Below are 25,666 nucleotides of genomic sequence, written 5' to 3' on the forward strand. Positions count from 1 at the left end.
ACAGTTTAGCTGACTTCCCAGCATCCACATTTTAACAGCAGTTAAATAGTTAAATTGTTTTAAATTCTAACATATATTCTCTTTCAAGCACCTAAAGGAGGCACTATCTTCCAATGATATTTTGCTGAATTTTACAGAGAATTTCAAACTCTGCCTGCGTTTGCAATCTTAAAGTCTCAGTTATTTATGCAAGATTTATATCCTCATCCACAGATCAGAAGCTCACGACTTGCCACAGTCTAAGTACAATAAAGCCAATCCTTATAGCAATGTAAGCAGAATCAAAATTTTTGATCATACAAAATGCGGGGTTAGATTATATACAGTTTACATCATAAAAAGCCATGTTATAACAGGACTTATTTAAAACTATTATGATGGGTTTTGTTTGTTTGTTGTTTTCTCTGTGTAGTCCTGGAACTCACTCTATAGACCAGGATGGCCTGCCTCTGCCTCCCCAGTGCTAGGAATAAAGGCGTGCACCACCACTGAACAGCTTGATAAATTATTTTCTAAAAGCATGATCCTGGGCTCTGTAGTTTAGAGCACTGGCTGCTCCTACAAAGATCCTGAGTTCATCAATTCCTAGCAACCTCATGGTGGCTCACAACCATCTATAATGGGATCTGATGCCCTCCTCTGGCACACAGGTGTACATGCAGATAAAGCACTGATACATAAAATGAATAAATCTTTAAAAAAAAAAAAAAAAGACTTTCCTATTCTTCCAACACCCATGTCAGTACACTAACAATAAATTGTAACTCCAGGTCCAGGGAATTTGATGTCTCTGGCCTCCAAGGTCACTTGCACTCACATGCACATATTCCACACACAGGCACAAACATATACATAATTAAAACTAATAAATACTTTAAGCTATAACCTTTACACTTTTATAAGCATATATAACATACCTATAAATATGCAATATGCAAAGCTAAAGTAAATGTTTTTCTTCCCAGCAACAACAAGAAAAGCATAGCTACGTGCCTGACCTGTTAGTGTACCTATAAAGCTAGCTCCCCTGAGGCAGGGACAAGCTGACAGCTAGCTGCAGGCCAGCCTAGGGTACACATCCAGAGTCTATAACACAAAACCAAAGGCAGAGTATCTTTGGTAAAGTATCTGCCTGGCATTCACAAGTCTCTTGACCTCAAACCCCAGTATATAACCAAACAACAAAAACCTATACTTGAATTAGGAAACACTCAGTGAGAAAATGACACATTCCTGTGGTCTCAGTTATGGGAAACTGAAGTAAGAATAGCTTGGACACTAGATTGAGGCCCGTCTCCAAAAAGAAAGAATAAGATAAGAAACCCCAAACAGCACAAGTAGAGTTAAACTCAGGAAGAAGGCTTCCTGAACAAAGTGATATATAGGCATTAAGGCACAACTAAGATTGTAATGAGAAAGACTAGAGATGGGAAGATAAGTGTTCCAGAAATAAAGAATGGGAGGTAAAAACATTCTGGGGAGGGAAGATAAAAGTGAGAGAGGGATGTAAGTGCAGAGAACTTGATGCAAAATGAAGCAAGAACCAAGAGATCTACAAGAATTATGGGAATTTGGACTTTATCCTAAGGCAACAGAAAGCCAGCAAGTTTTAAGTAGAAAAATAATAGCATTAAAATTTGCATTTTAGCAAATAACACATCTGAAGTGATGAATAAATTAGAGACGCCAGTGGGAACAAGTACCAGGAAAAAGACTGTTTGAGCTGGCCAGATCAATCTGCTGCTTCACCTGTTGTTACAGCAGGTGAAGGTATTTGACAGGTTGGCCTCACAACCCGAGTTCTATCCCTGGAACTCAAGGGAGAAAGGAGAAGACTGACCCCAAAAGTTGTCCTCTGCCCTCCACGTGTGCACTCACACAAACATCACATGCAAAAATATTCTTTAAAGAGATGCATTTCAAAAAAAGAAAGAGAGAGAGAGAGAAAGGAGGAGGGAGGGAGGGAGGGAGGGAGGGAGGGAGAGAGAGAGGCGTTTCTTTCTGCTTCCTAACTGTGGATGCGTGTGGCCAGCTGTCTCATGATCCTACATACCTTCCCCAGCATCACCAACTTTACCTCCAAACTGAGTCAGAAGAAAACCCCTTTTCTTAAAAATAAAATAAAATAAGGAGGGGTTGCTGTTGCAGATGTCCTGGACTACACGACAGAGCATAGAGGACTGTGACAATTACAGAAAAACAAAGACTAGCTGCAGGAAGCTTAGAAAGGTAGGGCAGGACTGGATTTAGTGACTAGCAGCATAGAGGGAATGGAAAAGACAGAAAAGTCAAATATTATTCCAGATTTCCTGACAGAGGAAGGAACAATAGTACCAATTTATTTCCTGTTAGAAACGTTTAGATAAAATCTTAAAAATCTAAGGTTTCCCAACAGTTATGCACATTGACACAAACAGTGCAAAAATATTTTTAATTTGATTCTGGCATATGAGTTCCATTTCTCAAACTATCTTCTGACTTTTTTACACAAAAGTACTTAAATGAGCCTCCATTTCCACAATGCCAAAAAAAAAGAAAAATGAAGTTATTTAGCACAGACATATGCTGAGTGCGTGAGGTCATACCTGAAAAAGTTTGATTTTCAAATTGGATCCACAAATATTTTTAAAAGTCCAGTACCCCTGCCCCCTACCCCAAACAAACAAGGTATTCCAAAGTGTTCGCTTGAACTTGTATTACTAAGCCAGCCAAGCACAGGAGCAGTTTTTATAAAATGTGACTGACTTTAATTTTGGCAGTGAATTAAAAAAAAAATACAGGAACAACAAAAAACACTACTCTTTGAAACCAAATAATGAGGACAAAAGCCTTCAAAAGCCCACTCATTCTTTCAAAAACCGGGTGTCCTAAACTTGAGTCAGCAGATTAGTGTTAAGCAAAAAAGAGGAGTCTTTTGAGCACTGTCATTTTGTCTCTATAAAGCTTCCCAACATTGCACAAATATACACCTACTTTATGAAAGGAAGTACTAATTCCCTTAAATTAGGAAGGACTGATAAGGCAAGGTGACACCACACCTCTAATCCCAGAAACAGAAGAAAGTGGATCCTTCTGAGTTCGAGGATAGCCTGGGCTACATGAGACCCTTGTCTTTAAAAGAGAGAGAGAGAGAGAGAGAGAGAGAGAGAGAGAGAGAGAGAAGGAAAAAAGGGAATAAGTGTTATATTGTTTATGTAGCAACACATTTCCTGTGTATATATTTACGCATTTACATAGAAGATAAATTATAAGGTTATCTGTACTTGCAGAAAAAAGAAATGCCACTTGTATTCTCTTAAAGCAATTCTATAGATGCTGAAATAAAAATCTTTCCCCCACTGAGTGGATGAGTCTGCTTATGAAATAAAAATTAGATGTCCCGTACTACTGGTACCTAGCAACCCCCTTCACTCAACTCCCATGGGCTTTTCCCACACACTATTTCATCAGTTACCTAGGGAGTTTGTGAGGGATGGGTTAGTCTTTTGTCATAAGAAAACTTCAGCACATACTGTACTCAAAGGAATGTGTTCAACTAATTGCGAAAAATGAGTGAAAGCTGTTTATTTTCATCATTTATCTCCTTCAGTCCATTAGGCGAAAGGACTCGATTCTCATTAAGTTACCTCATCGTCCCTAAAGAACTTGGTAACTCTTTTTGACTAAACACCGAAAGCCTATACTCTACTTAAATGTCACCGGGACACCAAAATCATTTCCAAGTTTTCCAACCCGTTCTATCATCAGAAGCCATACAAGTTAAATGTGTCTAAGTTTTTCTATAATGTTCTTAGAGTTTGCCACAGTGGGCAAAATTTTACAATAATTCCAAATCTATAATATCACTTGGGGAAAAAAGAGTGATCTGTTTTAAGACTACACGCTGATGACGGAATGCTTACTGCCGAACAAAAGGAGGAATTACACCTTAAGAAAAAACGAGAGTCTATACCCTTAACGCTGTAAATTGTTTAAATTTAGTATAACCATATGGTCTCTTAGATAACAGTATTTCAACCTCCGCCCCCGACAGTTACTACCAACTTTTGACGTGAAATGGTGGTTAGGGATCAGACTTAGATTCTAAGAAAGAAGAGACTCGCGTAGAATTCAAAGAGGGAAGAGAAACCAGAGAAGAGAAGCGTGGTGGAGAAAAAAAGAAAAAAAAAAAGCCCGTTCGAACGCGCCAAGGAGTCCCATTTAACGAGGAAAGAGCCCTTCTGGAGGCGATTTCTCCGAGTAACCCGAGCCCCAAGCGCCCGCCGGCCGAGGGGCGAACTCGGAAGTCCGGCCGGGAGAGAAGCAGCGCGGCGGCCCTGCAGTGAGGCGCCGGGAGCCGACAGCCTTGCCCACGCGCGCTCCCCGTTAGCGGGCGGGCGGGCGGGCGGCGACACCCACCTGGAGACCGCCATGGCCGGCGCCGGCGGTTCGGAACTCCCGGGGAGGAGACACGCCGCGCCGCTCGGGCGCCCGTTTCCCGAGCAGAGCGGCGCAGGCCCAGGCCGTGGGGCGCAGGGCAGCAGGCGGCGCGGCGTGTAGCGGCCGGCGCGGGCCTTCGGGCATGGGCCGCTCAGCCTGAGCTCGTCCCCCAAACGCCACCGGCCGGGGATCCCACACACGGGCGGAGGCGGCGCCGCTCTGCCCCGCACCACTTCAAACCGGGTGCCCCCAGCCCCGCTCTCTGCTGACGCAAACGTCGGGACGCCGGACTTAGCGTCAGGGCGCCGGAAGTGACGTCACTCGCACGTGGGGCCGCGCGCCGCCGGGGGCCGACTCGCGGAGCGCCGCGGCGTCCGGCCACACCTGGAGCTGGTTCGCGGTGCGGGATCCGGAGAGGACGCCCAGTCGGGGAGATTAGGGGGAGAAATGCAAAGAGGTCTCCGCTTTCCAGAGCAGGAGGAAGATGACCCCCCTAGAGTTCTGGAAGTTCAAAACCTCGGTTTCTAAGGGCTTGCCATCCTGACCCTACCCCTCTAGGCTGTTTGCAAACAGGAACGAACCCTGGAGGAATTTGAGACTCCGGCCCAGGTCGCGATGCTATGGGCGGGGTGAAGCCAAGGAGGACCTGCAAAGGGCTGGGTGGGGTGGTGCACGCCTATAATCCTAGTACCCGGGAGGCTGAGACAGCAGATTGTGAAACTGGAGGTCAGTCTGGGCTACATAGCGATTTCCAGGCCAAGAATTTGCTGTGGTTCCACGAGGAAGAGAGCAGGGAGGCTCAAGTGTATACCATTATTTACTAGAAGTTCTGTATAAATGCTGAAGGGACTGCCCGTGATTTTACCAGGCCTTTCTTCCTCTCTCCCTTCCTTCCCTCCCTCCTTCCTTCTACTTACTGCTAAACACTCCCCTGTTGCCTACTATGGCCTCTTAACCACCCTAAAGTTTATTTTCATGCCAGTAGTCAAACTAGTATTTCTCTGGTTTCGGCAAGCCCAGTTTATAGGCCACTGACAGATTAATCTTCAAAAGGCGCATGTCATGTCACTCCTCTGCTTATAAAACATGCCCATTGGCTTCTCATTACCTTTTTAGAAGTGATGTCTCAATCCTCGGGTCTGTCATCTGTAAGATGAGAAGCACTGTAGAAGGCGGTGAAAACCAAATGAGGTCATGTATCTAGAAAAGCTCACAAGAACTTGAACTATAAAGTTAATATGTATGGGAAGAAATAAAGCAAATACCTGCTAACGTGCTGTGCCGTGGCTTACATTCTCTCTTACAATCATAAGACGAGGCTGTAAATAATGTGATGTTTTCCAGTTTGTTATTTGATGGTGCTGGGACTAGAATTCAGGACTTCACACGTGCTGTCACTGACTTACATCCTCAGCCTGTAAATAAAAAAAAGTTTGAATCTTCACTTTACAAGTGAGGAAAGGAATCTCTAAAAGTTTAAATAATTGTCTAGCTCCAAGACAGTAATAATATTTATTTTCAATTCATTCAGAGGACCTAGGTTCACTTCCCAGATCCACATTGGTGGCTCACAACCTTCTGTAGTTACATATCCAGGGGGATCTGATGCCTTCTGACTTATGTGGGCATCAAACACACATGTGGTACACATAGATACACTGCAGGCAAAATCTCATATAAATGAAAAAAGGTTTTGAAAAAAAAAAAAGTAAACATAAATGCAGAAATGTTTTCCTAGTACCTGAAACGGAATGCTGGAAAAGAGAGTGACAGAGACCTGTTCTGAACTTGGTGATTAGGGGAAAACTAAGGTGTTTAAACTGATAACTATATGACATGAGGTAGCTAGCTATGTAAAGATCCTAGGAGCTCTCTAGGTAGTGAGTACACCTAAGATTAGTCCATTCTGATGGGAGAGATAAAGGGGGCTTGTAAGTTAAGGAATTTGGATTTTTACACTAGGTGTAGTAAAGAGCGTTTTAAACAAAAGAGTGAACTGATCTGTTATAGAATGGTATTTTAAGATGTGTTACATTTGTTTAATGATGCAAAGATGTGTTGCATTTGTTGAACTCTGTGAAGCTGTGTGCCTTTGCCTGTCTAAAACACCTGATTGGTCTAATAAAGAGCTGAACAGCCAGGCAGGAGAGGCTGGCAAGCAGAGTAAAAAGGAGGAAAGGAGGACACCAGGGGCCAGCCACCCACCTACACAACCAGAAATGGAGTAAGAAAGAAAGGTATATGGAACAGAAAAAGATAAATCCCAGAGGCAGGAGGTAGACAAGACACTTTAAGAAAAGCTGGCTATAAACAAGCCAAGCTAAAGCCAGGCATTTATAAGTAAGAATAGGACTGTGTATTTATTTGGGAACTGGGTGGCAGACCCCCCCCAAAAAAAAAGAGTAAAAGAGCCAAAGGAGGAAAAAAAAACAACCAACTATACTGATCTGATTTACATTTTTAAAACTCTTTCTCTTTAATATCAAGGATACATAGGTCTGTAGTCTAAATTAAGCTTTGAAGAGAGGAAAGTACTATTGCTATCAACTTGGGTTTTCCCAAAGGTAATCATTTGTTTTTTGTTTGTTTGTTTGTTTTAATTGTGTTTGTGTGGCACATGCCCACAGAGGCCAGAGAGTTTGGTCATCCTGGAGTTGAAGTTACAGATGATTAGGAGCCTCCTGAGACTCAAACTCAGGTCCTCTGGAAGAGTAATATGTGCTCTTAACTACTGAGTCATGTCTCCAGCCCCTTCAACTTGTAAGGATAATGCAAGCGTCAAATGGTCAAATATATTCTATAGGACTGACTTTTCTTTTTCTTTCTTGGTTTTGGTTTTGATTTTTTTTTTTTTTTTTTCCGAGACAGGATTACTCTGTAGCCCTAGCTGTCCTGGAACTCGCTCTGTGGACCAGGCTAGCCTCAAACTCAGAGATCCACCTGCCTCTGCCTCCCAAGGGCTGGGATTCAAGGTGTGCGCCCCCACCGCCCAGATAGACTGACTTATTTTTAAGTCCTTTCTCATCACACTTAATAGTTATGTGTCCAAAGAAATTTTATAATTTCACTAAGTTTCAGTTCTACATCTGGGAAGTGAAGACAATAATGGTACTCAGAGTTGGTGGGGACTCAATGAGAATGCACAAACATTTAACCAAATGACTGCCATTGAGTGCCATTGAGTAAACACTCAAAACTATTAACACATTGACCTTCGGTGCTCATGGAGGTGCTGGTGATGGAATTCAGGGCCTGGCTCATGCTAGGCACATGCTGTGGCACTGAGCTAAACCTCCATCCCTGACTACCCCTTTTGTTAACAATATGACCTTGAGCTGCTCACTTAATTTCTGTATCATAATTCCTCAACTGTGAAATGGGGATAATAACACGAGCTCACAACTTTTGGCAAATATGGTTGTCTTAAGTTACAGATTTGGGGATTAAAACGTAATCTAGTACATAGAGCTTTTATAATGCCACACCCCAGCAGCTTCTAGGTCAATGCTCTTTAATCAAATGTATTTATAGTTTGTGGCACACTGACTTTTAAAAGCATGGCACTACTAGACCTATACATTTCTTGAGGATCCATATATCCCCAATTTAAAGCTAATGGCTGTAGGAACACAGTCTTTTACTGGAGATCATCCTTATGAAGATGTTACCTGAGGGCTGGAAAAGATGGCTCAGTGAGTAGAGGCACTTGCCACCACGCCTAACCTGAGTTCAGTCCCTGAGACCCAGGTAGTGGAAGCAGAACACCAGCTCCTGCAAGTTGTCCTCTGACCTTCACTCGTGGGCCGCTCACACACCTACACACACGAACAAATAAATAAATGTACTTTTTTAAAAGAACATTAAAAAAAGGCTGGGCTTGGTGGCCCACTCCTTTAATCCCAGAACTCAAGAGGCAGAAGAAGGGTCTGTGAGTTCAAGGCCAGCCTGGTCTACATAGCAAGTTCCAGGCCAGCCAGGGCTACATAGTGAAACCTTGTCTCAAAAAAAAAAAAAAAACCAGAAGAATGTTCACTAGAACACTGTATATACTACATAGAAAACCTGGAAATGATCTGAATCTGTAGTTTCATATCCATCTAAATATCTACCTCTAATTTTATAATAGAATCCCAAAAGCAGTAAAGTGAATAAATAGGATTTATGGACAAATTATGAGAAGAAAAATTCAAAATATTTTAATACTTTTACTATATTTGCTTTAGATAAATTTCTACAAAACTATAGTTAAAATTATCCTTTACTTCTTTCTAATCCCATCTATCCTCCTCTGTACCATTTCAGAAATAATTGTCACTATGAAGCTTGAGGTTTTATAAATATATATGTATTTTGTGAGATTTTTTTTTTCTTTTTCAAAACAGAGTTTCTCTGTATGGCCCTGGCTGTCCTGGAATTCACTCTGTAGACCAGGCTAGCCTTAAACTCAGAGATCTGCCTCCTGAGTGCTGGGATTAAAGTGTGGGCCACCACCCCCAAGATACAAGTTATTTGCTCATTTGTCAGGGCCCACAGAGGCTCCCTAGTAAGGCCTTACTCAAGGCCAGAAAGTCTGAGCTTGCTTTACCCAGTAGGGCTGCATCATGGGATGATTTGACCAAGGACGTGGGCACCAGGTGTTTTGAAGGGTCTACAGTTGTTGGTACTTTATACCTTGACCTTGAGAAGGGGAGGTCTTTTGTTTTTCCCCTTGCTGATGTATAAAAAGCCCATCATCATCCTTACCTGGCAGGGGAGATACCATGATCACGAAGGTGGTTTTCCCAGGGCGAGGCTTATCCATTGCACTCCGGATGTGCTGACCCCTTCGATTTCCCCAAAAGCGGGAAACTCGACTGCATAATTTGTGGTAGTGGGGGATTACGTTCGCGCTCTCCCCTAAATAAAAAATAAATAAATAAATAAACCCATCATGATTAAACTCGGGGTGACTGGGTATGGACCCACTGCCCTCCCAAAGCTATCCTGTGTTTCTCTCCTTTTCTTTGCCTATATTTCTATCTAATACTTCCTCATTCCTCTCTCCTCCCTGCAAGAACCCTTCAACAGGTTGGAGCTGGTCTACACTCATTCCTTTTTGTTTTTTCTTTTAATCTGTGTGCGTGCGTGCATGTGCGCGTTTGCGTGCAAGTGCGTGCCTGCCTCCTCCAGCACAAATGTAGGTCCAAGAACAACCCTGGATATCAGTCCTTGACTGTCATCTTGTTTGAAACAATGTCTTTTTGCTGTAGTTTATGCCAGGCTTGGTGGTCTACCAGCTTCTGGGAATTCTCCTTTCTCAGCCTCTCTTCTTGCCACAGGAGTGCTTGAATTACAGGTGTGGTACCAAGTCAGCCCTTACAAGGGTTCAGAGATCTGAACTCAAATCCTCACACTTGCATATCAAATGCTTTCCCAACTGACCTGTCTCCCCATCCCTATTTACTTATTTTTGAGAGAATCTTGCAATGTAGCACAGGCTGTCTTTGAACTTGCAATCCACTGTGGTCTGTATAAAATTGCTTAACTAATATTTCCAATACATGAAAATCCAGAACAGTTAATATTTCATCTTTCCCAATTCTAGTTAATATCCATAAAGCTACAGTAACTATGCTGGTGTGAGTTTTCCCATATATGGACAGAAGCAAGTATAGAATTATTACAAGTGGGTTAAAAGAATTCACCCCACAGTTATGATAACATGTTCATTACCCCTGGAAGGAAACTGAGTGGAGAATAAAATGGAATATGAAAAAGGTAATAGAAATGTAAACATTATCTTTTGTTTAAACTTGAGACAAAGTAGCATTAATCCCAGGCTGAGCCCGCAAATCCCTCACATTTAGGAGGCAGAGGCAGGCAGATCTCTTGTGAGTTTGAGGCCGGCCTGGTCTACAGAGCGAGTTCCAGGACAGCCAGGCAGAGCTACACAGAGAAACCCCGTCTCGAAAAACAACAACAAAAAATAGCCAAGGCTGAAAACTGCTCAAACTCGTAGCTATCATGTCCCAGCCTCTTAAATTTCAGACATGCACAATCATTCCTGGTTTAACCACTGAAGTCATTAACAAACTTTACCTTCTCATAAACTGTGAAGACTTTCGGGTTGCTAAGGAAAATGGTAACTGGACCAGCAAAATGACTCAGCTGTTTAATCCTGAGAACCCACATAAAAGTAGAAGAGAACCCACCTTGCAAGTTGTCTTCTGACCTACACACACACTCTGTAGGGTATATGCCCAAACTCACACGCAACATTAGGGGCTGGAGAGATGACCCGGTGGTTAAGAGCAGTTTCTACTCTTGCTGAGGATCAAGGTTGAGTTCCCAACATCCCTACTGGGCAACTCACAACTACCTGTAACTCTAGTTCCAGGAGACCTCACGCTTTCTTCTGGCCTCCAAGGGTACCAGACACATATAGTGCACATAAATACATGCAGGCAAAATTCTCATTCACATAAAATTTAAAAAAAAAAAAAACAATGTTAAGATATGTACTTCATGTTTTCCTACTCCTGTCATGATATTTGGAAATGGTGTTTGCCTTGAACTCCATCAAAGTTAAAAACATGTCTGCACCTCAGAACATGACTAACAGTGAAAACATTCCATTCCACAGAATGCAAGGGAATATTTCCAAATCACATATCTTATAAAATGTTAATACACAGACCCCCAACTTCTCAACAACATCAACAAAATGATTAAAATATAAAGCAAAGGACTTACTCAAGAATCATTAGAGAAATGCAAACCAGAACCGCGGTGAGATATTAATGCGCACCCATACAATGGATATGAATAAGACAAGTGACGGCAATGATGTAGAGAATCTGGGATGTGTGTGCCCTGTTTATGGGAATGTAACATGACGTATCCACTGTAGGAGGTAGAATGGCTGTCCTCAAAAAATTATAAGTGGAGCTTTAAAAGCAGGAACTTGATCAGATATTTGCAAGCCAGAGTCATAACAGCATTATTGATACTAGCTGAAAGTTATAAGCATTCAAGTATCCACCAGCGGATGAATGAATAAGCAAAATGTGGTATATAAATACAATGCATATTACTTAGCCTTGAGAATGAAAGGAATCTAGAGACATGCTACAATCTAACTGAATCTGGAGGATATCATTTTAAATGGAGTACGCCTGTCCTAAAAGGATGACTACTATATGATTTTACTTTATATTAGATGGTTACATTCATAGAGACAGAAAATAGAATCATGGTTGTCAGGAGATGGGGAAAGAGAAGAATGGAGAGTTATTGTTTAATGGAGACAAACTTTTACTATCTATTTTTATTTTTATTTAGTGTCTGTGTGTCTGTGTGAGTATGCTATGTACGTGGATTCAGGGGAAGCCAGAAGAGGGTGTTGGATGCCCTGAACATGGAGTTACAGATGTTAAAGCACCTAATGTGGGTGCCAGGAGCTAAACTCTGGAAGAGCAGTAAGAACTCATAGCTTCTGAGGCATCGATGTCTCCAGCCCCACAGAGACAAACTTATTTGGACAAGTGGAGCAAGTTCTGTGACAGATGTGACAAGGACTGTACAAGTGTGGGTGGTCTCACCGCTGCTGAACTATATACTTTGAAATGGCTAAGATGGTCGTTTTTTCCTGTTATAAAGACTTCTCATTTATTCTTCCCGGCATCACTTATTTCCAGGGCTCACATTTCCATCACTGCTCCTCTTCATTCAGTAGTTAATGTGCAATCTCCCTTGTGGGCCCAGGAGGGGTGGGAGCTTGGCTCTGGGCTGGGAGGGCATTGGCTTTTCACACCAGCCCTTCTGAAGGCTGGCCCTGTGACAGAGGCATGGGTGGGTGTGAGAGCAGCCACTGGGTTTTCCCCTAGCCATCTTCCCTGCTAGGTGGGTTATTCCCCCGCCCCCACTCTCCTGGATGCCGAGGGTGGGGACTGTGCAGCTCAGGAGGGCAGGACAGGACAAGCAGCAGACCACCAAGGGAGGGCCACAGGGATGGCTCCTGAGATAAGACACAACCCTGTCTTTGGCTGTCCTGGTGAATAGTTTGCTCTCCTGACTTGACACCAGCTCTCCTCAGTCCCAGGAGCCAGAGGCACCTGAGGTTCTTGGTACCAATGGTCTTTGTGCTGCAAGACCTCTCAGCACCAGGGAGCTGCTCCCTTACAAAGCCCTCACCTTGGCCAAGCTCAGCTGCTTGCCTAGTTACCAGGAGATAGTGCTTTGGGATCTGTGATTGGTGGAGGTGGGGGCATTTACAACTAGAGTGCTTACACTTATTGAGGGGTATGGATGCCTCTCTACTTGGCCACCCAGGGCTAAGGTACAGGGGCCAGGGCCAGGCCAGATCCAACACCTCCAACCCTTGCCATCAGATGTTAGGAGGAACTGCAGCAAGTCAGCTACTGCTGGACTGGAGACAGGTCTCTAGATAGAACTCAAAGGGCTCCATCCCACCTACTCCAATCCTGCAGCCTCTTGCTTCTTAAGAGGCAGCTAGAACGCAGTTGGGAGGAGAGGGAGGAAGGTCAGGGCTAGGAAGGCAACCGGGAGACAGTGGAATGACATTAATGGAGGAGAGTAATAAAAACCCCTGAGTTCACAAGTGAAGTGCAAACACTCGAGATCATACTCTGGGAGAGCTCCAGAATAGAATAGAAAAGAATGGCAAGAGAAAATTCCACAAACCACTCACAATTAATGTAGGCCTTACTCTGCCACACCTCCCCAAAGCGGACTCAGCCAAGAGAGACCTGGAACATTCAAGCTGTAGTCCCGGAGGAGGGAGAGATGGTTGGATCCACAGGAGCCCAGGGCTGCTGGAGTTGGACCTCCCTTGGAAAGATTGATTGATTGATTTTTTAAAGAGACTTTGAATATTTTTCTTTTCTTTTCTTTTCTTTTTTTAAAAGATTTATTTATTATGTATGCAGTGTTCTGCAGCATGTATGCCTGCAGGCTAGAAGAGGGCACCAGATCTCATTACAGGTGGCTGTGAGCCACCATGTGGTTGCTGGGAATTGAACTCAGGACCTTTGGAAGAACAGCCAGTGCTCTTAACCTCTGAGCCATCTCTCCTATTTTTATTTTTTTAATCATGTGTATGTATCCATGTGGCAGTATGTACATGGGAGTGCAGGAACCCATGAAGGACAGAAGAGAGTGATAGATGACCTGGAGCTGGAGTATCGGCTATGAGCTACCCGAAATGGGTGCCGTGAACCAAGTTCCAGTTCTCTGTAAAGGCAGGAAACATTTTTCACCCAAGCCTCTAAAACGCTAGGATTTATGTTATAGTTTCTTTCTTCCTGTCTTTGTTTTTGAGACAAGGTCTTGTTGTGTCTCAGGCTGGCCCAAGCCTCACTGTGCTGCCCTTTCTAGCCTTGAGTGTCTGATTCTCCTGCCTCAGCATTTAGGGTGTTGGAATGACAGGCAGGAACCACCAGGCTATACGTGTTCTGTTTCACTTACCGTGGTTTTGAACTTGTCTTGCCTTTTCGGACGTGTATAGCACATCTGTCTACCTTTCCTTTTTCTTCTCGGAGTAATGCCTATGACAGCTCAGTCTGTGGAACTAGCTCATTAGTTTACATTCTTTTTATGCAACTAGACCACAATGCCACAAGATGTCACTCTTTAGCTGAAAAATCTATCCCAATGTCAGGCCGCCCTTGATAATACCAGAGCAACAGAAAAAATAAAGTCTGTGACTACTTTTGGTGCTTTACCTGTGAGAATATTTTTTTCTGAGAAAGAAATTTAGAAAATATTTCCATCTGTGAAATTCATTAATTATCTATTGATAATTACAAAACTTTTGTTAGTGTTCCTGTTTTGATGTTGTTAGCATTTCTTAATTATGTAAGTACCGATTTGTTTTTATTAAAAATGTTGCTAGTATAATTAATACCAACATTAGCTTAGGAAATAAGTATTTTTCAGTACTGAGGGGTGAACTGAGGGCCTTGGACACACTAAGTAAGACCTCTACTAGTGAGCAACATCCACGTCACCTGGGGGAGTAAGTGCTTTAAGCAAAACAAAGCCCAAAACATTTTCTCTTATTATTGCTGTGTATGGGAGGGGCATGTGTCACTGTGCCTGACGGAGACCACAGGACAACTGTGTGGAGTCAGTCTTCTCTTGCTACCTTTACACCAGCCCCTTGGCAAGAAACTCTTAAAATAAAAAAAGGTAACATATATTAGGGGGTGAATACAAAACCCCAAAGCTTAAAAAAAAAACTTTGCTTAAAATACGAGGTCACAGTCAGAACTCAAGGCCAGCCTTGGGTACATGAGGCCCTATTTCAAAAGGAAGGGGGCTCATAAGATGGCTTAGCGAGTCAAGGGGCTTGCTGCCAAGCCTGATCATCAGAGTTCCATCCTTCAATCCTTGAGACCCACATGGTGGGAGGAGAGAATAGACTTCGGAAACTTGTCTCCTGACCTCCACAAGTGTGCCGTAGCATTGGAGCACACACACAGCAAATAAATTAATAAATAAGAAGTGTAAAACGCTTTCATTTTGCCGGGCGGTGGTGGCGCACACCTTTAATCCCAGCACTTGGGAGGCAGAGCTAGGCAGATTTCTGTGAGTTCGAGGCCAGCCTGGGCTACCAAGTGAGTTCCAGGAAAGGCGCAAAGCTACACAGAGAAACCCTGTCTCGAAAAACAAAAACAAAAACAAAAAAAAAAACAAAAAAACAAAAACACCAAACTCTTTCATTTTATAAACTTTATCATAAAAAAATTGTAAATTAGGGGCTGGAGAAATGGCTCAGTGGTTAAGAGCACTGACTGCTCTTCCACAGGACCCAGGTTCAATTCCCAGCAACCACATGGCAGCTCACAACTGTCTGTAACTCCAGTTCCAGGGGACCTGACACCAACGAACATTAAAATAAATAAATAAATAAATTTTTAAAAATTGTAAATTAAAAAGACACACAGCAAAATTAATCAGACCCAGAGTCTATCCCTCCTCTATAGAAGCATACAAGAACAGGTTAATACTTAAATATTACACCATTTGACTTTGTATTACTTTCTGACTACAAAGCGAATAGTTCCATTGAGAACATGTAAGTTTTGAAAGACATTTAGGACTAATTTGTCATACCCCCAAATAGTCAAAAACCAAAATATCCACCCCTGGATAGACACAGAACCGAAAATAATGGGGCCTTCCAGATGGCTCAGTAGGTAAAGGCGCTTCCGGACCCACAAACTGAGTTGGATCATTGGGGCCCATGAGGGAGAGGGAGAGAAGAGAATCGGCTCCCGCAGGTTTTTCTCTTATACACACACACACACAACACACACACACACACACACACACACACACACACACACACACACTACATGTAATGCAGAAAGAAAAAAGGAAACTGCAAATAGTCAAATAATATCTGGTTCCAAATATTTTTGTTTTATTTTATCTTTTTTAATCTTAAAACTTAGGTTTTCCTGTTTGTTATTCTTCAGGTAAATGTGTAAGTTTCAAAAGAAAAGAAAGATTTGTTAACATTTGCCTTATTTTCAGTGATAGAAGCAAAATACAGCATTTATGTTTCATGTCACATGGCCGCTTCTATCATACTTCTGTGATGTGTGGGTCTGCACGAGAGTGTATCTTCTGTGTGTGTTAGTAGTGTGGGAAATGCAGTGTGAGAGAAGTCTGGGAGGGGCATAGAGGGGGAGGCCCCTTCTGTCCCATTGATAACAGGTTCATTCACAGAGGACCATTTAAAACAGACTAATCCCTTACGCAGTCATTCACTCTGCTCTGATAGGACCCCTCCACCTCTTCTAGAATTCGGTAAGCTAAAAGTGCATTCATCCTACAATTAACCTCAAATGATTTTGTAGACAGTTTAGTGGAGGGTGGCGGGGTGATTATTAAACATTTTCCTATCTCAATGAACGTTTCAAAAAACGATCCCTTAAACAGTAAGTTGTCCCCCTAGGACAACTCTTTAGAGGGGCTCCTCGCAGCTAACTGAGAACATTGGTTTCCAGAAAGTCCAGTCAGGGGAGTTGGCAGGTTTCTGTGACCAGGGAGAGGGCTGCGTGGGACTGATCCGTGGCCTTCATCCGCAGATCCAAGGATGCTCCTCTCCTTGTGCTGCCTGCACTGAAGCCCCAGAAACCCCAGAAGAGTGGAATGGCCACCGCAGGCAGGAATCCTCCGAGGCCGCGGGCGTCGCCCTCGCCGCTGAGGCTGCTGCTGCTGCTGCTGGGATGCTGCCTCCTCGCGGCTGCCCGGAAGGACAAGGGGGCTGCGGGTAGGGAGGCGGCCCCGGCCTCGGGCCCCACGGGCGGTTCCTCGGGTCGCTTCGTGAGCCCAGAGCAGCACGCGTGCAGCTGGCAGCTCCTGGTGCCAGCCCCGGGGACGCCGACGGGCGGCGAGCTGGCCCTGCGCTGCCAGGCCCCGGGCGGGGCTCGCCTGCACTGCGCCTACCGCGGGCATCCCGAGCGCTGCGCGACCTCCGGCGCCCGGCGCTCGCACTACTGGAGGCGGCTGCTGGGCGCGCTGCGTAGGAAGCCGCAACCCTGCCAGGACCCCGCGCCGCTGCCACCGCGCCTGTGCGCCCGCAAGAAGGCTGGCGCCGAGCTGCAACCACTCGCCCACCCCACCCTGTCCGCGCGTCCAGCCCAGCAGCCCCGGCCCAGGGCGCGGAGCCGGGCTCGGCCGCGACAGCCGGTGCGCTCCCCGAGCTCGCCGCCCGAGGAGAAGCCCTCGAGGGCGAAGACCAGCGCGGGCCGGAGGAAGGCGGGCTCGGACCGGGTCCCGGAGCCTCCCGCGGTGGCCGAGCTCCAGCCCGACGGGCTGGACCAGAACGCCGAGCTCACCGAGACCTACTGCGCCGAGAAGTGGCACTCCCTCTGCAACTTCTTTGTCAATTTCTGGAATGGCTGAGGTTGCGGGCCTGGCGGGGGCACCAGGGGCCGCTGCCGCGGAACAGAGGGCACTGAAGCCGGGGCGGGAGGCTCGGGGCGTCTTAGACCGTGGGAACCGGGATGGAGAGTAGGCAGGAGTCCGGGTTTCCAAGATGGGGCAGGGGTCAGGGTAGGAAGAATCTGAGACAGCAGAGGAGTACACGTTTTGAAGCATCTCAATTCTGATTTAAGAGCAGAAGAAGTAGTGGAAACGGATAGGTTTATATTAAGTTTGCAAAAACTGTAGACTAGAGAGAGAAGCTGAAAATAGGGACTGCCGTGACTAAAGAGGTGCGAATCTCTCCTATGAAGTGAGATACAAAGTCTATTAACACATTATTATTAAAATGTAACTGTGAGAAAGAGCCCCAGCCAGGCTGAACTGTTCAGTCTTCTTGGCTGACAAGTTTTTCTCCCCACCCCTTTTTCTGGATTGTTATCAACTCTGGGTGTGACAGCATCACACTTTCTATGTGGATTGAACATTATAGGTAAAGAAATAAATCCAAGAATGGGTTATCAGGACAACTGCATTTCAATTCCTTTAGCGTTGCTCTTTTGTAACTGAATTTCTAATATACTGTCCTGAAAGTTCCTTAACTACCTAAAATCAGAAGTGAATTTTAGAAGTTCAGTGCTCTCTAGATCATCAAATACAGACGAAAATCCCAAGTCTTTACATTTGATCACTCTTTTAAAACTCAGATAAAATGTAGACATGTATCTCAGTTGTTGGGCCCTTATCTCTTGTGTAATTAAATTTAATTTTTTCATTTTTAATATGATGTAATGATCATCTTTAATAAAAAAACTGGCTGGACTTAGAAAATGATAAAACAATGGAAATTCTGCTTTTGTCATTTATCTGTTTCTAAATACACATTTATTTAAGCCCTTACCATCTATGTGTGTGTGTGTGTGTGTGTGTGTGTGAGAGAGAGAGAGAGAGAGAGAGAGAGAGAGAGAGAGAGAGAGAGAGAGAGTCATTTTCTCAAGACCATGATGCCTCAGACTTCCAAGTTTGGCGTTTATAGGTGCTCCACCATGACCAACTTGAATTAAGTTCTTTTTTATTAAAAAATTTTAAAAATTCATTTTGCATACCAATCACAGATTCCCCCCTCATCCCTCCTTCCGCTCCCCCTCCCACCCCGAATTAAGTTCTTACACACAATTTGAATTGTTGGGAAAAGAAACTGAAAAATTTGTATGAAGCAAGAGCCACTAACAAGCAGCTACTGGGGTGTGCATTGTTCTTGTATTGTTCTGCTTGGACTTCACAGGGTGTTCTCTCTCTCTCTCTCTCTCTCTCTCTCTCTCTCTCTCTCTCTCAATTCCTCTCTCATTCCTCGCTCCTTTCTCTCCTGCCCCCTATTTCCTTCTCCTCTTTCTTTCCTTTCCTCCGATTTGGGCTAGCTGTCAGCAGTTTTTGTTTGTGTTTTTTAGAGACAGGGTTTCTCTGTGTAACAGCCCTGCTATCCTGGAACTTCCTCCTTAGACCAGGCTGACCTAGAACTCACAGAGATCCATCTGCCTCTACCTCCCGAGTGCTGGGATTAAAGACATGGGCCACCACCGCCTGGTTAGCTGTCTGTCAGCATTTTAAGGTGAAATAATTTCATATAAAACCCTAAAGTTCTGGTTTTCTTGAAACAAAAGCAGATCTGAAGACACCGGGCCTGTCTTCTCACATAGTAACAACTGGCTGAGTGTTGACTGCCTCCCTTTGGATTAGGTGTGTTTTCTAGAGTTCATACTCATTACAATGCATCAATCAACTTTACTAATTTGTGTGTGTGTGTGTGTGTGTGTGTGTGTGTGTGTGTGTGTAACTGGGAATTGAGCCCAGGGCCTTGTGCATACTAGGCAAGCCCTTGACCACTGAGCTACATTCCAAGCTGGGCTTTTGGGGTGTGTGTGCATGTGTGTGTGTGTTCGTATGTGTGTTTGTGTGGGGGTGTGCATACGTGGCAGTCAGGGGACAACTGGCCTGCTAGAGTTAGTTCTTACCTTCCACCGTGTGGGTCCTGGGCATTGAGCTCAGAGCGTCAGCCTTGACACACAGCTCCTAAACCAACTGAGGGATCTTGCTGAGCCCCTAAACTTGTTTTTAAATTTCAGCTTGAGACAGGCTCATGCTCGGCATCCATATGAACCCTGTAATCTTCCAGACTCAGCTCCTAAATAGCTGGGATTAAAGGCATGCCCCACCTTGCCCAGTTATCTTTTATTAACTTACATCACTAGCCTGAGCCGATGCCAATGCAAAGCCCGCTCCCAGGTATAATACGTTTCTGTTGACCTTCGGTTTTTACTCTCTCCCTTTAAAAACACTAGTAAGTGCAACAATTCCCAACTTTTTCTTTTTTGATCTGTCTCTAGGGAATAGAAATTATTTTATATCCATTTTGTATATTTTTTTTGTACTCATACAATTGTCAAAGCATCCAGATTGAACAAAGTAAGTAGGCTTATGTGGTCACATGTTGAGTAACACTGACCCTTAGATAAAATTTGTCCTGGTCAAGGACAATAAACTCAAGGTATCTGGAGACCGTTCTCCAAAAGTATGACCCAACATATGAGTTATCTAAAAAGACAAGCAAAAAACATGCATCACCAGAAAGACATAATGGAAATGAGTACATGGCTAGAATCCTGCTTCCAGCTCTCTGTGAAAGAGGACTGCCAATCCCTCTGATTGACAAATTTCTTTCTAAGAAAGAGGACAAGGCCACACTCCGTGTGTCCAAGCCAACAGGCAGCTAGCATCCCTGCTCCCTTACTCTCTAACAGGGCTCTGTCTCAAGAACAAAGGAGAGGGACAGGAGCTAGCTGCTTGACAGTGGGCTGGAAGGATCAGATCCTTCCCAGTCTTTTGAATGACGTTGGCTAAGTCTCAGTATCTCCAGGGCTGTATGAAGGTAGAGTTGGGTTAAGTCTGGGACTTTATTTGTTTGGTTGTTTGGTTGGTTTTGGTTTTTCGAGACAAGGTTTCTCTGTGTAGCTTTGCACCTTTCCTGGAACTCACTCTATAGCCCAGGCTGGCCTGGAACTCACAGAGATCCGCCTGGCTCTGCCTCCCGTGTGCTGGGATTAAAGGCGTGCGCCACCACTGCCTGGCTAAGTCTGGGACTTTAAAGCACACTCGTCACCTTATAGAATTATACATGTAGTCTCCACAGAGATAAAGACATGAGTGTCAGCAGGTATACCATATGTGGACTATGTGATGGAACCCAAAAAGATGGTGGGCTTCAAAGAGCTGGAGAAAGCCAACAGAAATGTCCAGGGAAAGAGAGAAAACCTGTGTCTCAGACATCCAGAAAGGTTTGGAAGAGCACACTAGAAAGTCAAGCCTGCAGTTGGGAGAGGACTGAACCAAAATCTCCATAATAATGAGGGGGATGGTCCTGGGAAACACAAATGTTTCCCCGTAGGGGCACCATCCGGAGGGGGGGGCGGGGGGAGAGTTGCCAGGGTGTCCTAGTGTTCACCGTAGGTGCTGAGATCAGAAGGTATTAAAGAGGAAGGCACTGGTAGCTCTGTCTGCAGGAGAAATAAGTTATCATAGACAGAAAACCATCTGATTCTTGTTCTATTTTCAAAATTATTTGGCACTCAGGAGGCAGAGGCAGACAGAGTTCTATGAGTTCAAGGCCAGCGTGGTTTATATAGTTAGTTCCAGGCCTGTCTACATGGTAGACTCTGTCTCAAAAAAAAAAAAAAAAAAGATACTGGTCCAATTTATAAATTTGCTTGGCAGACATGGGAAACGGTAAATGGCTAGTCACAGTGTCGTGGTACGCTGACAGTCTGCCCTATATTTTTAACCCAGAATGCAAATTCATACAAGAATATTATTAGATTCATAAAATGTTAACTTTCTATCCTATCTTGTTGTCTAAGCATAATTATCACCTGGAAGATGTATTTTAATTCTTTACAGTCTGTTGACTGAAACAAAATTCTGAGGATAAACTTCCCATTTTGATATTCAGCACAGAGTTCAAGGCTAAACAGAGTCCCTGAAAAGGTCACCATAGAAAGGCAGTCTTCCAGCTACAAAGAAAATAAACAATGGGAGCTTTTAGGGGTAGGGGATCAGTTTCACTGCCCTGTCCAGCTGTAAGAAGCTGCCCACATTCCTTGGCCCACAGCCTTCTTCCATCTTTGAAGCTGGCAACCATCTCATTCACTGATTCCATCTTTATATTATTTCAGAATTTCGTAAAAGAGAGAGGCAAGTAAGAAAGGGAAACAAACAAACAACAATAAAACAAAACAAAACAACAACAACAAGACCCCAGGCATGATGGTACACGTCTTTAGTCCCAGCACTTGGGAGGCAAAGGCAGGCAGATCTCTATGAGTTCAAGGTCAGCCTGGTCTGGGGATGAGCTCTAAGCCCAAGAAGTCTACATTGTGAGACCCTGTCTCAACAAAATAAGTAAAGAAACAAATAATAATAATAATTTTGAGGGGGTGGTTTTGAGACAGGATTTCTCTGTGTAGCAGCTCTGGCTGTCCTGGAACTCGCTTTGTAGACCAGGCAGGTCTTGAACTCACAGAGATCTGCCTGCCTCTGCCTCCCAAGTAGTGGGATTACAGGTGTGTGCCACCACCGCCCAGCAAATAATAATAATTTTGTAGTTCTATTGGTACTATACAAGGTCAGCTTTTTTTGTTGTTGTTTTTCGAGACAGGGTTTCTCTGTGTAGTTTTGGTGCCTTTCCTGGAGCTCGCACTGTTGACCAAGCTGGCCTCGAACTCACAGAGATCCGCTTGGCTCTGCCTCCCAAGTGCTGGGATTAAAGGCGTGCGCCACCACTGCCCGGCAAGATCAGCTTTTTAATAACTTTAATTCCACCTGTAAGCTTAATTCCCTCATTTCAGTCTAACTCACAAGTTCTAGGCTTTGCGATGATGACATCTTCGGAGGGCCATTATTCTGCCTATCACAAGTGATACGTTATAATCCAACAAACTCTAAAACAAAGAAATGGGGCAAAGAAAAGCATTATATAATGATGAGTTAATTCATGCCATGCACGCCTTTAATCCCAGCACTCAGGAGGTAGAGGCAGGTGGATCTCTGAGTTCAAGGCCAGACTGGTTTAAAGAGAAAGTTCCAGGACAGCCAAAGCTACAGAGAAATCCTGTTGTGAAAAACGGGGGTGGGTCGGTGAGGGGGGGGGAGATCAATTCAGAAAATAGTAATCCTAAATGGGAATGTATATAACAACAGCTACCAAGTGCAAAATGCAAAAACTAAGAGAAGAGAGGCTAGCCAGATGGCTGAGTGGATAAAGACACTTGTCTCCAAGCCTAAAGATCTGAGTTCAATCCCTGGGACCCACAAAGTCTTGGGGGAAAATTAACTTCTTCAAGTTGTTCTTAGACTTCCACATGTGAGCACAAGAACACACACAAACATGTACACACAAAAATAAATAATTAAAATAAAATTTAAGGGGAAATATATAAAATCACAATTGTATCTGAGGACTCCAATATTTCTCTCCTGGTATTTGAACGAGAAGACAAAAGCAAGGGGCTGGAGAGATGGCTAAGTTGTTAAGCTCACCAGCTGCTATCCCAGAGAACCCAGGTTCAATTCCCAGCATCCACATGGCAGCTCACAACTGTCTGTAACTCCATTTCCAGGGGATCTCACTCCTTCACACAGACATACATGAAGGAAAAACACCAGTGCACATAAAATAAAATAAAATCATTTTAAAAAGAAAAAAGAAGAAGACAAGCCAGGCATGGTGACATAAGCCTGTAAATCCTAGCATTTGGAGGTGGAGGCAGGAGAATTGTAAGCATGGTGCCAGCCTGTGGCATCCCACTACCCTCCCAAAAAAGGACAGGAAAAAGTCAGTAAAGATATAAAAGTCTTGAACAACACTACTATAAAACAGGTTTGATTGACACATTCGGAGAGCTGTCTAATAAAAACGGACCACATATTCTTTTCCGATCAACCTAGTACAGTCAGTCACCAATACAAATCATATTCAGAACAAGACAAATTACAACCCATTTTAAACAGCTTAACTAATGCAAAAATCTCTGATGAGAAAAGAATTAAGCTAGGCGTCAACTACAGTAAAGAGATTTCCAAATATTTAAAAAGTAAACACATACTTTGAAAATAGTCTGTGGATCCTAAAGGAAATAATAATTTTTTTTTTTTTTTTTTTTGGTTTTTCGAGACAGGGTTTCTCTGTGTAGCTTTGCGCCTTTCCTGGGACTCACTTGGTAGTCCAGGCTGGCCTCGAACTCACAGAGATCCGCCTGGCTCTGCCTCCCAAGTGCTGGGAATAATAAATATTTTGAACTATATGCAATTGAACCTGAAACATAACAAAATGTGTGGTTGTAGCTTGAGAAGTATGTGGACATAGGCAGTATTAAGTGCATCTATTAGCAAAGATAACAGCAGAGGTAAAAGAGAAAGCAGATACTCTCAGGCTTTCTGATACCCTGTGTAGTCTGCAGTCTCAGGACTGGAAAGCAACCCCTGGAGTAGTTGGGTAAAAGAAAACCTTTAATCCCAGCACTCAGGAGGCAGAGGCAGGCAGATCTCTGTGAGTTCGAGGCCACCTGGTCTATGTAGTGAGTTCCAGGACAGCCAGAGCTACATAGTGAGATCCTGTCTAAAAAAAAAAAAAAAAGAAAGAAAGAAAGAAAGAAAGAAAGAAAGAAAGAAAGAAAGAAAGAAAGAAAGAAAGAAAAGAAATCAACCTCTGGGCTTTGGTAGGGCCTGTTTTGTTTTGAGTAAGGTTTGTTTCAGTGATAGAGAACCTATTCTGTTTGTATGAGGCAGGTGGGAAAGATGTGGTGATGAGGGGGAGGGAGAGGAAAATATACCTCCGATTTCTCCATTGTTCATTGTGATAAAGTGCCAGTTATTCACCCAGATCTGATCTCCCGTTTTTTCCTGGATGAGTGCCCCCAAGTTAGGGACCTTTATAGTCTTCCTTGCACATGGGTGTGATCAAGTGACCCACCTTTTGCCAGTGATTTGTGCAACTTCAATTTCACTATGCTTCAAGAAGATGTTGCTTGCCTTGGCCTTTCCATGTCCTCAGTTTAGTCAAGGATGCTCTAGAAACTGAGCCTTAACCCTGCGGAGATGTGCGGTACCCTAAGGATGGTAGAGTAAAAGGCTGAGGAAAGGAGGAAGAAAAACTGAGAAGGAATAGCCCCAGAACTACAGCCCTGAGAAAACCTCAGGCATGCCTTGTCGAGTTATAGTACAGACACTAGCTTCTCTGCAGGTACAGCCGCTTGTAGTGGGCCAAGCCAAGGACGGTCTGAGGGGAACTATGGTGTCTTCCGAGGATGCTGTTGGTGAGATGTAGCTGGCTAACATGGCACCCAATTACCCAGTCACCACATGCACAATTAAAGGAGCTAGTTCCTATAGCTGCCATACAAAGGCATTTTAAAAAGACTGCTTCGGAATTGCTGAGACAAGATTTTTGGCGTTTTCCCCTCCCACAGCCATAGACTATTATAGGAAAAATCTAAGTAGCAGTGTATGCAATAGAAGCCAACAGACATGGGTTCAGATTGGGGTCTCGCAGCTGGTCACCTTGGGCAATTCACTTCCCCTCTCTGGGCCTCAGTTTTCCCGTTTGTAAAGTAGGGATGGTCATATAGTACTTTCACCACGGGACTGCGGAGAGACTTCAAAGGGACGCTCAGTGAGCACAGCGCCCGACTGGACTCTCTGCAAGTGTGTAGTCAGCACATTGTCAAAGCCTATTTTCTTTTGTATACCAATGCTCACATCGAAAAGGGGGCTCTCCGTCTGAAAAGGTAATTCTGCAAGGTAATCAGCAGCAGCTCTCCATCTCAGTTCAGAACAGCAATAAATAGATAGATGATAGATAGACAGATAGATAGATATCTAAAAAAAATATTTAAATCAATAAGTGAGGGTTGAGGTGTGGCTCAGTGGTGGAGTGTATATTTGACATGTGCAAAGACTGGACTTCACTCTCCGGCACCAGAAACTAAAAAGAAAAGGGGGTGGGGGGGGGAGAGGGGTGGGAAGAAGAGGGGGGAGGGGTGGGAAGAGGAGGGGAGAGGGATGGTTGTAGAGTGAATGCCATGGTGATGAGGGCCGGCCTGCACTCACATCCCTAATGCAGAGGCACAGGGGTGGGGCCTGGCTTGGGAAGTCTTCAACATGGAGGACTTGAAAGGAAAGGAGAGTGGCCTGAGAGCCAGGGGACCACAGCTGACCTCCCGGCTCCACAGCTTTCTTGTGACTTCAAAGAACGGTTTCTTTAGTT

The 25,666-nt window shown here is 44.1% G+C and overlaps 2 protein-coding genes and 1 non-coding gene across 3 annotated transcripts in view; 2 read left to right on the forward strand and 1 right to left on the reverse strand.

Moving 5' to 3' along the window:
* Btaf1 (B-TFIID TATA-box binding protein associated factor 1) overlaps positions 1-4,719 on the reverse strand; it is a 94,826-nt gene extending 90,107 nt beyond the window's left edge. Inside the window, exon 1 of the mRNA XM_059258779.1 lies at positions 4,399-4,719. Within this exon, the coding sequence (XP_059114762.1) occupies positions 4,399-4,412 (14 nt within the window). The 5' untranslated portion in view covers positions 4,413-4,719. The remainder of the gene's footprint in view (positions 1-4,398) is intronic.
* A 4,435-nt stretch (positions 4,720-9,154) lies between these two features.
* On the forward strand, positions 9,155-9,318 carry LOC131903048 (U1 spliceosomal RNA). Its single transcript, XR_009377308.1, has one exon. It is a non-coding gene; the product is annotated as a U1 spliceosomal RNA (small nuclear RNA).
* Positions 9,319-16,578: 7,260 nt separating this feature from the next.
* On the forward strand, positions 16,579-18,159 carry Fgfbp3 (fibroblast growth factor binding protein 3). Its single transcript, XM_059247091.1, has one exon. The coding sequence runs from the start codon at positions 16,579-16,581 to the stop codon at positions 17,332-17,334; it is 756 nt and encodes a 251-aa protein (XP_059103074.1). The 3' UTR covers positions 17,335-18,159.
* The last annotated feature ends 7,507 nt before the right edge of the window (positions 18,160-25,666 follow it).

Source organism: Peromyscus eremicus, chromosome 1 (genome assembly GCF_949786415.1).
Source record: "Peromyscus eremicus chromosome 1, PerEre_H2_v1, whole genome shotgun sequence".
NCBI classification, from domain to species: domain Eukaryota; kingdom Metazoa; phylum Chordata; class Mammalia; order Rodentia; family Cricetidae; genus Peromyscus; species Peromyscus eremicus.

Bases quoted from the DNA above. Each gene is read 5' to 3' on its own strand.
- Fgfbp3 (XM_059247091.1), top strand. From the start codon at position 16,579: ATGGCCACCGCAGGCAGGAATCCTCCGAGGCCGCGGGCGTCGCCCTCG.